The sequence below is a fragment of the Gymnoscopelus microlampas genome, assembly GCF_963454915.1.
Source record: "Gymnoscopelus microlampas genome assembly, chromosome: 22".
Classification (NCBI taxonomy): domain Eukaryota; kingdom Metazoa; phylum Chordata; class Actinopteri; order Myctophiformes; family Myctophidae; genus Gymnoscopelus; species Gymnoscopelus microlampas.
In genome coordinates this window covers 29,965,273-29,981,181 of record NC_139959.1, presented here as the reverse complement: position 1 = coordinate 29,981,181, position 15,909 = coordinate 29,965,273, and the positions used below count along the sequence as shown (strand labels likewise).

Sequence of the window (15,909 nt, the reverse complement as noted above, 5' to 3'; positions counted from 1 at the left end):
GTATGTGCGTGCAGGCTCACCGGTCCCCGTGCTCACAGCGACGCCGCCGTGCCCTTGCAGGCTCCCGTTCCTGAGGAGCGACGGCGACTTCTGCACGCCGGCTCCGCCCATAGCCCCTCCCAACCCCCTCTCTCCTCCTCCTCCTCCTGCACAGATGGGGACCGAGCCGGGGCGTCCGGATAGGCCCGGCGACGAGGACAAGGGCGACGACGAGGACAAGGCGACGGAGGAAGAGGAGGAGGGGGCGGCGGCGGCACAACCGGCGGGGCCCCCCGCGGCAGCCGGAGACGAGGAAGAGGCGGTGGGGGAGGGGGCGAGGACCATGGAGGGCGCCGAGGGCTGCTCGATCATGATGTCCCTGGTGAAGCACGGCCCGTACTTGTTCCGCCAGTTGCCCTTCTTCTTCTTCTTCACGCCGTCGTCTCCTCCTCCGACCGCGCCCACGCCTCCCATTCCCCCCCCCGGCCCCGACGAGGAGGAGGGCTGTGGCCGCTTGCAGCCGGCGGCCGAGCCCACCAGGCTGGGGGGGCTCTCGCTCGCCACATGACTGTGGGAGTTCTCGTACAGCTTCCCGCCCACTGTAGCAAACACACGCACGCACATACACACACACCATATTAGAACGCCTATTACCCAAATTAAAACATTGCCTGCCAAAAACGTTTATAAACGTTTTTGAGAATTTAGCTATTGCAAAAAAAATCTAAATTTATTTTTTGGGGTTTTTCTGTTTTTCCGTTCGTCACAAAGAACCAGGAGATAACATTTTCCAAAAAGTTGCTGCTCCATTCACTTCAATGTTAAAAAATAAACAAGTACTAGCTTAGAAAAGACTGGCAGTCTGTGAGGGTATAAAAAAAACTCTTAAACTGTCAGTTTAAGAGTTAATATGTATTTGGTCGTGGACCCCCATCTGAAAACATTTTGTGCCAGAGGCCCCTGCCCCTCATACAAGAATTGTGTTGATAAAATGTTAAAAAAAATAGTCCACATGTTTCACACAAAAATAAAAAAGCAGATCTACATGCTGACATGACATACATTTTAATATTAATGTTATATTACTTAGTGGTTTGCCAATTACTTGGGGGTCGACTTGCAATATCCCACAGGTTGTGAATTGCTGACATACAGAAGTTATAATTCTCAAGGATTAGAACTTTAAAGCAGTGGTTCTCAAAACGTTTTTAACGTCTTTTTGAACCCCCAAAATGATATGTACTTATACATATCTTGTGCCAGGGACCTCCAGAAGCAAAGATTTGAGTTGCTTTAACGATCTGCATTTTCATAGACAACCAACACATAATGTCACCTACCGGACGCCGTGGCTGCCGCCGACATCAGAGAACCAAAGAGGTTGGCGGGACTCTCCGAGGCCCCGCCCTCAGAGCCCGGCTTCACCAGGCAGCTGCTGAAGGAGGGCGGGGACGAGAAGGTGGTCCCGCCTCCCGGGCGCAGCGACGGATCCGAGAAGCTCAGGAAGTCGTTCGAGGACGACGGGGCGGAGGGAGGCTTGCTGGCGCTGGTCAACAGGAGGCCTGGGGAGGAGGAGATAGAATAGATACCTTTATTTACTGATTCTGCGGGGGGGGGGGGTTTCAGGCACCAGAAACAGCACAGCAGTAAAAGATACAGGGCATAGAAGTACAGTAGGTACACAAAAGAGTAACATCACAGTAAAGACACCCTCAAACTAATTATTAAACCAGTAAGACTCCCTAATCGGGAGATAAGCGACCGTAGGTCACATGTATACAGAAGAGGGCTGTATTTTATGTGAGCTGCAGTGGCAGGGGGTCCTCCACTGGGGGCGCCACCACTTTTGCATCCGTTCTGGAGCACCAGGAGTGGGTGGTCCCCGGGAATGCCCCGTGAGCAGCCCCGTTGGGGTGGTCATTTGGTAATTTGTCCACATGTGCTCATTTTCTACACTTGGGGGTCCCCGAGGCCGCTGGGGGTCCCTGGAGCTCCGGGGGTCCTTGGAGGGTGTAGTTTGGCAGGTAAGGAGTGTGTGTGCAAAATCTGGCATGGATCGGGGCAACGGGTGCGGAGATATGAGCAGGGCAAAAGTGTGACGGACGTGTGTGACGGAGTGACGGAGTGACGGACGGACAGGACGGACACCTGGAGCAGGTTTCTATAGTAAGTGCGACCTACGGTCGCAATAAAAGTATACGGACGTATACACCCCTATACCAGTGGTTCCCAAACGTTTTAGCTCGAGACCCAAAAGAGAAATGCGATGTCTACCCGGGAACCCAAACCAGTGAAAATAGCAGATCTACAAGCTCACATGTTGTGAGCTTGTAGATCTGCTATTTCCACTACTTCTTAAAAGTATTCCCCCCCCCCCCTCAAATTCATGGATTTGTTTTTATGATTAATTTTATGGAATTATTTTTGAAAAATGTTTTGAATTAGTTATTTACTTTTTTTTTTTTTTTTTTTTAATCTTTTGAAATAATAATAATCAAAAACAAAATGAAGGAAACAAAAAATAAATGGTTATTTATTCATGACCCATAAAAAATGTCCCTCTGTTTGGGAAACAATCCTCTTGCCTGATGCAGAACAGGAGAGTAGCACGGGGTAAGCCTATGGTTATGAACATCAGCACGATACACTGAGGTAACGTAACAGAGTGACAACTGAGTGGATGTTCAAACAGTCACACATCAGGGTAATGCTACAGAGTAACATACGATCAATTACGCGTACAGATGCAGAGAGGGAGCAGGGAGACTGAATTAATAAAAGAGAGAGATGGGAGGGAGTGAAATGGGACTCCCTCTTTCCAGGGTGTTTCAATTTACAATTCAGCCATTTAGCAGACGCTCTTAACCAGTTTCTTTTTGATTGATTGAATACTTTATTAGTCAGAGATGTAAACAGCGTGTGGTACGGTAAGACATTAAAGCTAAAAGGATACCTAGCATATGTCTAAAATAACCTAGATTGTAACACTGTGGTCACACTCAACATTGGGCCAGGGACTTTAACATGCCTGTACTTATCCCTAATGTTAACCTAAAAAATATATATATATGCCTAAACCTAACCTCATAGCTACGCCCATCCCAGGCGAAACACCCTGGAAAGAGTGAATCTCTGAGAGACAGAGAGAGGGATGATATTTCTGGTGGGAAAGTTTCCATGTTAACGTCGTCTCCACCATCATGGGAGCTGCAGGCTTTTATCACCTCTGCAGTCCAGTCACACACACACACACACACACACACACACACACACGTCAAGGGCCTCCGGGTTCTGATAGCATGAAACACAGGAGCTCAGTCTGAACACTGACTCCCTCTCAGGTCATAACCTCCCTACAGGCCCTGTGTCTGTGTGTGTGTGTGTGTGTGTGTGTGTGTGAGTGTGAGTGTGAGTGTGAGTGTGAGTGTGAGTGTGAGTGTGTGTGTGTGTGTGTGTGTGTGTGTGTGTGTGTGTATGTGTGTGTAATGTATATGTAGGCTCTCTCTCCCAGACAGGGCCCCCAGATTACAGAGACAAGAGGGGCCAGTTGAGGGGACTTTATCACAGTAACATACCTCACTGTACTGATATCTGGACCAGGGTTGCCAGGTCTGCTCATTATAATTTCCTCTCAAGATTTGATTTGAAAATAGCCGATCTACAAGCTCACGACGCGTTGTGAGCTTGTAGATCTGCTATTTTCAAATAGCTGATGTACATGTTAAAGTACTCATGTGGCCCATACGTCACTTCTTTTGGGCTGGTTTTCCTAGACCTGGTTGCTTGTTTCTCTCACAGCATCTGGCAACACTGATCTGGACACACACACAGACGTCTCACCTTGATGGAACGGGCCAGTGGCGGCGGAGGCAGCGGCGGCGGCCGACGACGCGGTCGCCGCGGCGACGGCGGCAGAGGAGGGGAGGAGCTTCCCCGAGGAGTTGAAAGACTTGCGGCCGCCCCCCCGCTGAACCACGTGGCCGCCGTGCCCGCCTCCCCGCTTGTTCTTGACCTCCGGCCCCGCCTTCATGCCCACGCCACCCCCCCCCACCGCCGCGTCCATGGAGGGTCCGCCGTCGCCCCCCTTGCCGCCGCCGGCGGTCGACGACACTTCCTGGAAGTTGGCGGTGGTGAAGCGGGCGGAGCCCGCGTCGTCCAACCGCTTCTGAGAGGAGGAGGAGGCGGGCAGAGAGGTGACCCCGCCCACGCCGGAGCTGCCGCCCCCGCCAGAGCTGTTGTTGTAGTTCTGTTTGTTAGAGAGAGAGAGAGAGGCAGTGGTGGAAAAAGTAAAGTAAGTAAAAGTATCAATACTGCAATATAAAAATACTCTGTTACAAGTAAGTCTGGAATAGGCTCTATGCACAGCAGCCATATTGTAAGACATTCACAGGTGTTACCAATGATACTAATGAAGGCTCTGTTCCATTCTGGTCAGACGGAGTCAGGGTGCTGATATTGTGCATGTTGGCTCACTGGAAACACTCCCAAATGGCCCTTTGCGGGTGTGTAACTCTGAGAGTGTACACATTTGTACACTCTCAGAGTTATGGGGGTCGTGGAAATCTGAAATTCAAAAATCTGAGAACTACAGTAACTACACTAAATGGAACAGAGCCTTCATTAGTATCACTGGTAACAGCTGTGAAGGAAATGATAATATGGCTGCTGTGCATAGAGCCTATTCAAAATTGACTTGAGCAAAAGTACAAAAGTATTGTCATCAGAATGTACATACTTAAAGTACCAAAGGTTAAAGTACTCGTTATGCGGAATGTCACATTTCACAAGTTTTCAAATGTATTAAAAAAAAATCAAATGGCCTAAATATATAGGGCTGAAGTGGTTAATGTATGTTTTGTAATAATAATCAAAATCTACAAAGTAACTAGTAACTACAGTTTTCAAATAATTGTAGTGGAGTAAAAGTACAATATTTGCCTCAGAGTTGTAGTGGAGTAGAAGTAAAAGTACAGAAAATTGGAAATACTCCAGTTAAGTCAAATATATCTCAAAATTGTACTTAAGTACAGCACTCGAGTAAATGTACTTTACACCACTGGAGAGAGAGGGGGGCGGGTATGGCGGTCAGTGCAGATCTGTCAGAACCTAAGTGTCTAATGGGTACTGGGTGATGAAATAAGAAAATATGGTAAAAAAGAAAAAGAAAGGGAGAGAAGACAGAAAAGAGACGAGGGATGCAAAGGTAGAGCAGAGTTAAGAAACCCCTTGAAAAGGAAATCATTCATTCAGGCCTTTCAGGCCACTCACCTTGTCCGGGACCAAGATGTTCGGAAGAACGAGAGACGGTGAGAGGTCGACTCCACTCTTCTTGTGTTTGGGTTTATGCCTGTCCCTCTCCTTGTGTTTCTGAAGATGGAGACGAGAGAGAGAGAGAGACACACAGAGAGAGAGAGAGACACACAGAGAGAGAGAGAACCGGATGGGTGAAGCTACTCGTGGACACACTGCAGTGTTCAGAGAGACACTAGACGCGCTGCAGCGCGATGTGCTGTGAGCTTGTCGATCTGCAATTTTCTGCAAAAGCTAATCCACAATAAGGATGCTGGGGTTTAAGTGGTTACGTCGTATGTTATACATACTGTCGTACACGGTGTCGTGCAAAAATGTACGGAAATGGACGAGCTACAAGCTCGATTTTTTTTAAATAACCGTTATTAACCGATTCTGCAAAATGTCTTCTAAATCCTAACGGTTTTCTGAAAAACGAATGTTTCTATATCAGTGGTTTTCAAACTTTTTCATGTCAAGGACCCCCAAAATGATATGAATTTGGCCGCTGACCCCCCATCTCAAAATATTTTGTTCCAGGGACCCCAGAAACAAAGATTTGAGTTAATGTTTGTTTGAAAGAATATATATATTCAAAGACTTTTCACGTTTTTTCAAAAATAGCAGATCTACAAGCTCATAGCGCGACACTCGGTGCTGCGCTATGAGCTTGTAGATCTGCTATTTTTGAATAGCCAGTGTAAAATAATGCTTTTTAGCTCAAATCAAAAAGTGACACAGATGCGTTCCATTTCTTAATGGGTTAATCGATGTTATCAACATTTTATAAATGAATAAATATAAATAAATATTTGTTTTTTTATAAAATAAATTCATGAGTTCAATTAACTGTTGCACATCTAGAGAGAGGGTGAGACAGAAAATGTGTGAGACAGCATGGGTCTGTAAGCGCCGCGCGTTGGAGCCAGAGGTCTAATGGTTTCATCCAATCATATCTCTCCTCCCCAAGACCGCATCATGGCTCAATTTACACCCTGGATCACACACACACACACACACACACACACACACACACACACACACACACACACACACACACACACACACACACACACACACACACACACACACACACACACACACACACACACACACACACACACACACACACACACACACACACACACACACACACACACACACACACACACACACACCCCCTCTCTTACACTCCTGAAGGGGTTGAGAGGGTGCCAGCACATTTGCACTTCACATATGTACGAACACACATACGTGCGAGAGGTTATTAAATGCCTTTGTGTTGGCACGTACGTCTCCACACACACACACACACAGGTTTGTATTACTAGACTTCTGAGGACCTAAAAATGTTTGGGACGGCATTGAAAACAGCTCACAATAGCCGAAAAATAGGCTATCTACAAGCTCACTATGTGTGAGCTTGTAGATCGCCTATTTTTCGGTGTGTGACACCGCCACACAACTAAGTATGAAACCTGACCTGCTTAATCCTAACTCTAACCTCGGCCTGAATCTTTTCCTAATTCTAAACAGATCTCTAAACATTTTTAGAGAACCATAAAACCACCATTTTTCTTTTGAAGACGGTCCTCACAATGTCTATTTATCAAATTCTACTATACTTGTGGCAACATTTAGTCTTGGTCCTCACACGTATAGTAAAACAAACACACACACACACACACACACACACACACACAGAATGAATGACAAGGACCCAGACACCTTCTGGGGGAACGTGCTAGAGGAAGAATAAAGTGTTGCTCCCGTACCCAGCTGGGTGAGTGTCAAAGGCGCTTCAAACCGCGTTGGGTCTCCAGGGCTAATAGACACCCATTCTGTCTAGGATAAGACTGTAAAAAACATTATATAAAATAGGGCTAAGCAATTAACACATTCACTGCCAGCGGCTTTCTAATATTGGAAGGTAGCTTCTGCCAGCATTTTTAAGCATTCTGACTAATTTTTCAAGAACCACTGAATATTTATCTCCAGTATGATCGATCCCCTAATGGTTGCTAATCACGGATGGTTTCACTGTGCTTCCGTGAAGAAGAAAAAAAATGGTATCGCAACCTCCTGTTCCTGTGGTCATTTTATCATCTACTCTGGCTTTTGTGTGCACCCCAGACAGTTTGTAAGTTGCTTGATTCAGTATTTATATATTTGATATTCATTTTCATCAGACACGCCCCCTTCCTATACAAATCCATTGTAACTTCAAACTCCATTTTAACCATTCATTGAAAACTGAATTCCCTGAAGTAGACCTTTCCAGGTCAAAACGTTGGTTTTCATTTAAATAAATCCTGCATCGTGGTTACGAGTGTACGGCCTTTTCTTTACTTTTATAGATTCAATGAAAACACCCGTCCTTGGTTCTGGTGACTGATATTGTCCTTCTAATACGTGAGGGGGTCGTGTTTTTTTCTATTCGTTTTCTTAAGTTTTTAATTTTATTCATTTTCGCAAACAATAAAAAATTAATGAAAAAAAGGAATTGAAAAAGCACGGCCCCCCCACGTATTAGAAGGACAACATCAGTCACCAGAACCAAGGACGTGTGTTTTCAATGAGTCTAACATGGTTAAAATGGAAGTTTGAAGTTACAATGGATTTGTTTGAAGTAATGCTAGGTAACTTTTTCAAGCTGTTTACAAAGCAGGTGAACAAAATTAATTGATCAGCCCCAATGTGTCTGAGGTTCTGACACACTAAAGCCCAAAAAATGAGTTCACCCAAAAAATTACTTATTTTCTATCCATTACACACCCCATGAAGCATTGAATTCATGGAGATTTTTTCGTCACATTCCTAAGCCAATAATTTTATAACCGGCAATCTCTCTGGTAGGAGACTCTCTAGCATCTTTCCTATCTAGCATCGGACCAGCCAATAAGGAAAAAGTGACTACTAGCCAGTGTAGATGTAGACCAGGTTTGGCAACCTGGTAAAAATCACCATGAATTCAATGCTTCATGGGGTGTGTAATTGATAGAAACTAAGACATTTTTGGGGTAAACTACTCCTTTAACGTCAGTGTAAACAAAGATTACTTTTCAGAGTTAAATCAACAATGAGGATTTTACAATGTAGGCTGCAGAAAAGGGGGAAAACAACTGCTAATGTTGAAAATGCAAAGTAAGACTTTCGGGGAGAAAGGATGCAATTACTGGGGGCGAGAAAAAAAAAGTAACTCGTTACCTTTGGCAGGGAGTTATATGTAAAGTAATATTACTTTTTAAACAAATGACTAGTAATAGGTAATATATTACTGTTTTTGAGTAACTTGCCCAACACTGGCCATGATGTACATGATATAAGACACAACACAGGCTTCCTCATGCTCAGCGCCATGGCCACTCTGGAATACAGGAACCCACACTATCACCTCTGGGTCTGCGTGCAAGATGATTGGCTTAGGGGGGTGACAGTTAAACCAGCACTTCCTGTGTGTGAGTGGCAGTTAACAGAACGCTCCAGTTAGATGAGGAGTTGTCCCCTCCATTGCTGGCTTTCTCAGTGGGTCCCCAACAGTGGGACCCATTTTTATGGGACGCGAGCAAATATTCCCTTTTTCGTTTTCCTATATTTAAATATAATGTATATATAAAAAAATAGTAATATATATATATATTACAATTACCAAAGTTTTTTTTTTTAATCACAATTTATCATTACAAAATAAATCGAAATTCCATAAAAGAAAATAAAATCCTAAGTAGTGGTGAAAATAGCAGATTTACAAGCTCACAAAGCGTCACGATGTGAGGTTATTTTGGCTATTTTCAAATAGCTGTTGTATGTAGGGTTTGGGTTTCGTGTGTGTGTGTGTGTGTGTGTGTGTGTGTGTGTGTGTGTGTGTGTGTGTGTGTGTGTGTGTGTGTGTGTGTGTGTGTGTGTGTGTGTGTGTGTGTGTGGGGGGGGGGGCATGTTTGTGTGCACACGCCCACACGAGAGAGCAAAGGGTTTATGTCCAAATCTACTCCATTTACAGGAGGAGGCAAAGTCTTCATTAACGTTCAGGGTTTGTGTCACAAATGAGCCCCAGAGAGATGGACAGAACACCAGCAGTTGGGTAGTAAGAGTGTGTGGTACAGCGAAGGAGAAGAAAGAGAAATGAGAGAGCATAAATGGGAGAGAGAGAGACAGAGGAGAGAGAGAGAAGGGGAGAGAGAGACAGAGTGAGAGGGGGGAGACAGATGAGAGAGAGAGACGGAGAGAGTGAGAGAGAGAGATTTCTTGTGATTCTCTTGTTGTTTCTCATTAACATTCCAGAGGTTAGATGTTGATGGACAGAGGCTAGGTTGAGAGGGTCGGGTAACACGCACACACTCTAAACACACACACACAAAAGAGCCACACACACATTCTAAATACACACTCACACACACCCACGCAAGCACACTCTAAATGCACGCACACACGCACACACACACACACACACACACACACACACACACTCGCTTTCTCGCTCTCAAAATACACACACACACTCTCTAAATACACACACACACACAAAACTCCACAACTTCAGCCTAATGACTCAAGATGCCTGCTGGACGCGGAGCGTTTAGCCGTGGGAAACGGATCGCACAGACAATGTAGCGCTGAAGCGCCCTTATCAATCAGGTCAATGGATTATACAGGAGCGGACAAAAGGCCAAAACCACGCGCTCTGGCCCCGCAGCTCGGCCCATTAGCGGGCCCCGCTCATTTGACACCGTCCGAGGGCTTCTTTCAGACTGCGTGGGGTTAAATATGAGTTGCGCTGAAGGACGAGGCTCTCCTGAATCTATCTATCTATCAGCGGAACACCCGAACAATACGCGCCACAACGGTGGGCTGGGATCTTCTCCGTCTTTGTCAAACCCCCGGCTATCTAGCTCTGAACTGGAGCTGGAAAAGAACAGAAGGACAGAAGGACTATTCCTAGAAAAGAAAAAAAAAAAAAGGGGAAAAAAGGGGAAAAAAGCATCCTTTAGCCCCATTGGTTCTCAAAATGGGGGTCCTTGGGGGGCTACCAGGGGGTCCCCAGCTAAATGTGTTAATAATAATCATTTTAACCACTTCAACCATATTTTATACTTTGGCTATTTAAAAGCCAAAGCAGATATACAAATGCACGCTTGTAGATCTGATATTTTTGAATACATTTTTGATTATAACTCCCTGGCACAAAATATTTTTGAGATGGGGGTCCGCGGCCAAATACATATCATTCTGGATGTTTGAGAACCACGGCTTTAGCCAAGTGAACCCTAGCATCCCTATTCTGGGGAAGACCATTCGGCGGATCTCCACACACTAGGCACAAAACGGGCTTGTAGATCGGCTACTTTTGTAGAGACCTAGCGAACCCTGGTCAACTAAAGTATATAGGGGTCACTGGTTCTCAGCCCTTGGCCACTGATGGCCCACTGGCCGAAGTGAGACACTAAGATTTGAATGATAATATAACATTAAAATAAACATGCTCTGAAAATGCACGTGGCCCACCCATCTGGCCACTTAAAAGAGCTGCCGTGTTAAGTGGGCAGATGGGTGGACCACGAATGCTTTCAAGATCCTCGAGTGGGCCCTGATCCAAGAAAAAGGTCGAGTACCACACTAGCTTAAGTGATTCAAAAAGTAGATCTTTTATACTTTGTTTTCGTACCTCTTCAGTCATACGCACGGTCACAACGTCTGAAAGAAACGACCAACATAAAATAAACACAACGACAAAAGATCTTCGTTTCAAATCCAGGCTAATGTTCGACTATAAGATAAGCAGACAAGTGGCGCGCCTTTCCCGAGCTGTAGGGCTTATTTTTATCCAAACAGGTCATTTATTTTAAGCTAGAGAAATGGGACTCGCCGTGGTGGACCAGAAAACCCAGAACTGAACGGAGCGCACAGACGAGACCGCTCACGTTCCCTGCAAAAACTCGTGTGGGTTTTTACCTCAGCGTTATCAGTTAAAATGACATTAATGTGGATCCAAATGGGTAATAGCATAGAATGTGTGTTCTAGAACTCCCATCAGGCCCCAGAGAGTAAGAGAAAACAGGAGGAGAGGAGAGGAGGAGAGAGAGGAGAGGAGAAACAGGAAGAAAGGGGGGAAACTAATCCACCCTGCCCAGGCAGGAATTCCCCTGTGCCGTTTCCTGCAGGATCTCTGACCAGCCAGAATATATATATATGCGCGCGTGCGTACGTGTGTGTGTGTGTGTGTGTGTGTGTGTGTGTGTGTGCGTGTGTGTGTGTGTGTGTTTCCGCAGGGCTTTTTCTAAGTGGACGGTGGTTGTAGAATCCTTTTAGACCCTGCTGCTTGTTTGACTGCAGGGCTTAACATTAGGTAGGCATGCATCTGAGCTCCCAAACCACATGACACACACACACACACACACACACACACACACACACATCTGAGCAAGCTGATCTCTGACCCTGGAATGTGGATAGGAGTGTGTGTGTGTGTGTGTGTGTGTGTGTGTGTGTGTGTGTGTGTGTGTGTGTGTGTGTGTGTGTGTGTGTGTGTGTGTGTGTGTGTGTGTGTGTGTGTGTGTGTGTGTGTGTGTGTTCAAGGGGGATGGGCCCTGGCTAATGCAAATCAGGCTGTGGTAACAAAAGCCAGGGCAGTTGGACTGAATCATGCACATGCACATAGCGCATGGCACACGCACGCACGCACGCACACACACACACAGTCCAGATTCTGCAATTGTCAAGATAGAAAGACCCAGTAAATGTAAATAAAAACATGCTGAATAGTCAATTAGCGATCCCACTACATTATGCATCAAACAAGAATAATAATCTATTGTTTACGTTGTGAACTACAACTTAAAGAAAAGGAGAAAAATAAACGGAATTGCCATTGTGCATATGCATAATAAATACTCCTCAATTGATCTGGGTAAAAACTAAGATAACAAATTAAGACAGCACAACAAACAAGGGCATTAAATCATTTTAAATTGGTAAACCAATCAGGTGACAGAAATAACTTAATGGAGAGCGTTGACTTCCTCTGATGTCATAAAGGGGGGAGTGGCTCACTCAGCCATCCATTCTCAAAATAGCAGATCTAGAAGCTCACGGCACACAGTGAGCTTGTGGCGCTGCTATTGTCACTATTTGTGGTAAAACAGCAAAGTACGTGTGTAAATAGGCCTGGCCCCAATTGGCTATTTGAAAATAGCCGATCTACAAGCTCACAACGTGTCGCAATGCGACATGTTGAGAGCTTGTAGATCTGTCATTTTGAAAACAAATCTCTGGCACAAAATATTTTCAGATGGGAGTCTGCAGACAAAAAAAGTTTGAGAACCACTGGTTTAAACAACATTAGGAAGCAAGCCTAAATAAGCAACTACACTTTAGAAACCGCAACCACCAATATTTACAAGCAACTTTACAGGAAAACAAGCCCAAAGTCGCTTATAATAAGCAGACTTGGCAACGCCGATTTCAAGTTGGCTGGCGGAGATTTTCCAATGCCTGTAGATCAGGATTCAGGGTAAATATCAGCAATGTTGCCTGTTAAGTTTCAAGAAAACATTATTATTTCCTCTTTAACTCTGACTTCTGGGCCAGCTTGTTTCTTTGCGTGGTAATCGCTTTCTGTGATTGGTGTGTGCGTGTGCGTGTGTGCGTGTGTGTGTGTGTGTGTGTGTGTGTGTGTGTGTGTGTGTGTGTGGTAATAGTCAGCGCTTTCTGTACACAACTGGGGAACATACTTTTTTCATCTCCGGTAAGAATGTTGAAGAAAGAAATCACGGTATAGACATTAATGCACTGTATGAATTCTAAATAATCGTGGAAGATGCCGAAAAAAGATCCATATGGAAACAGATGATCCGCTGCGGCGAACCTGATGGGAATTAGCCGAAAGAAGAAGAAGATAAATAATCGACAAGTGGACAAAAAAACAATACGCTCTCTCTCTCTCTCTCTCGCTCTCTGATGGCTCACAGCGTGAAGGGCTTGACATTAAGCTTTATGTTCAATTTGTATTAGTAGTTTATCCGGGACGACACCATATGTAGCGTCTGTCCTGGCAGGTAATTTGATTCTGATGAAAATTAACAGCAATCGACCAAAATCGCACGTGAGACTATTTCTGACGCCAACAAATAACTACATGCTACTTGTTTAGAGCGTATTAGTGCATTACATGCGGTCTTACTAGATGCAACATCTCACCTGACAAACAATCTTGTTCTAATAAAAGCCTGCAAAAGGTTGGAGGTGTGAATTAACGAGTATCGACTGTAACCACTGTGCACTTTAATGTCAACACTGATGGGCTTTAATTCGATTGTTGAAAGCGAGGAGAATTGAGGTGGCATCCCTGACTCATGTGAATGGGAATAGGTGGAACAGATCATTCATATTGTACACAGTGTGTGATTACACACGCCACTAACAGGCGTGGCTGATTAACTCGCACTAATATAGCTTTCATTTACTGACTGTGATCGCCGGTAAATGCGACCAGAGGCAGACCGCATTGTCATACACCAAGGTTCATAATCAAACCTGCTGCTGGGGATCTATTGATATCTTTTTTTCCCCTTCTTAAATTAATGCCCTACTTGATCATACAACAGCATTACACTAAAGTATCAAAAGTAGCAGGTCTGCAAGCTCAAAACGCTTGTAGAGCTTGAAGAGCTGCTACTTTTGACGTTTTTGAATTTGAATCCTGAAAAGTAACAGTTTTGGATATAATGAGAGACAATATGATTTTAGACCATGTCAGAAATTAGTTTTTATCACTTTGTATTAGCTTCTGCCTCAAGTTTAATTGGCCGTCTTAGTGTCCATATGAGAACCTTTACATGAAAATGATGTTCATTACAATAGAACCCAATAGGCTCTATGCACAGCAGACATTTTGGAGAAAAATTGGGCCTCTTCTTACTTCCTTCACAGGTGTTACCAATGATACTAATGAAGGCTCTGTTCCATTCTGGTCAAACAGAGTCAGGGTGCTGATATTGTGTGGTCCAGGGACCCTCATGGTTCCTTGAGAGGGTGTAACTCTGAGAGTGTACAAATGGAACCAAATGGACCCTCCCGGGTCCATTTGGTTCCATTTGTACACTCTCAGAGTTATGGGGGTCCTTGAAATTAAAAAGTTTGAGAACCACTGTGCTACACTAAATGGAATAGAGCCTTCATTAGTGTCATTGGTAACACCTGTGAAGGAAGCAAGGAAGGGACCCAATTTCCGTCCAATATGGCTGCTGTGCATAGAGCCTATAGAACGGATATAAAATGGTCTGGCCGATATATCGATATATAAATTGTAGCGACCCCACAAAAGGCCCGGCCGTAACTCGCCCTTCTAAGGGAGCTAGCTCTCTTGGCACAGGGCGTTGAGTGCCGGACTGGTGATATGGAGTGTAGTGTGACATGTAGTGGCTGAATGCTGTCTATGGCACCTTTAAGTCAAATTTATATTTTGCCGCACGACCATTTCAACGAGCGCTGTTCGACAAGAGCTATGTATTATTTCCAAAAGGGAAAAAGTCAGCATACATCAGCATTTTTGTTGAGCAAAAGGGTCAAAGTATAAATTAGCCTCAGCGGTGAAGCTTAATTTATAGTCCATCGTACGGCTTGTCGCTTGCCGTCAAGGACTGATCTGCAAGCTAAAGATGTGACACGTTGTTAGCAGGGTAAGTGCTAACAATAACTCTTATTGGCAAGTGACACCGTTGTGTGATGGAGTATAACAGTGGTTCTCAAAGGGGGTCCGGGGACAACCTGGGGTCCTTAAGGGGATTCCAGGGGGGTCCCGGGCTAAATTAGGACACGAGGGAGGGCGTATGGTGATGAGAGGGAGGAGGGTACGTTCAGAGAGTTACCTTCTTGTCTGTGTCTGGGGGTCTATCCATACACTGAGAGGAAGAGTCACTTAACCCATTAAGACCTGGAACTGTGTCATTTTTAGATTTGAGCTAAAAAGCATTATTTTACACTTTGGCTATTCAAAATAGCAGATATACAAGCTCATAGTGCGGCACTCGATCTGGTATTTTTTTTTAATCTTGAAAATGTGTGCAAATCTTTGAATATATATATTTTTAAAGCAAACATTTTTAACTCAAATCTTTGCTTCTTGGGGTCCCTGGAACAAAATATTTTGATGGGGGTCCGCGGCCAAATACATATACATTTTGGGGGTCCTTGACATGAAAAAGATTGAGCACCACTGATATAGAATCATACGTTTTTCAGAAAACTGTTGGGATTTAGGAGACATGTAGAATCGGCTTCAGGTTTCAATGGGTTAAGCTTTGAGACCTACTAGCTCGGCCCCTGCTCCTTCGCAAAAAAAGGTAAAGAGGGAACTGCGAGTTACTGGATGAACTCCAGAGAGTTACTAAAAACTAAATGAAACAAACTTAAGGAAATAAGGACCAATCAACTGAGCTCGAGGATCATTCAAAACCCAAACACAGTGAAAAAACTGGGACATTATGAATGTCAGTTACAAAAACAAAACGGTTCCAGGAGACCACTGACTGAACACACCGATATCGGATGCAAGAACATAACACCACCATGCTTTCCTTTTCTCAACTTATCACACAATGAACGGTACGCGTAAACCACGCCTATCGATCAGGACTTCACGTGTCA

At 44.6% G+C, this 15,909-nt stretch overlaps 1 protein-coding gene across 2 annotated transcripts in view; it reads right to left on the bottom strand.

Moving 5' to 3' along the window:
* mllt10 (MLLT10 histone lysine methyltransferase DOT1L cofactor) overlaps positions 1-15,909 on the bottom strand; it is a 69,154-nt gene that overhangs the window by 27,444 nt on the left and 25,801 nt on the right. The window contains exons 8-11 of one of the 2 annotated variants that reach the window (XM_084048791.1): positions 5,248-5,346; positions 3,820-4,225; positions 1,320-1,541; positions 21-578 (exon numbers count right to left, since the gene is read on the bottom strand). In XM_084048791.1, the coding sequence (XP_083904917.1) occupies positions 21-578; positions 1,320-1,541; positions 3,820-4,225; positions 5,248-5,346 (1,285 nt within the window). The remainder of the gene's footprint in view (positions 1-20; positions 579-1,319; positions 1,542-3,819; positions 4,226-5,247; positions 5,347-15,909) is intronic. The other variant, XM_084048792.1, reaches the window with a different exon arrangement.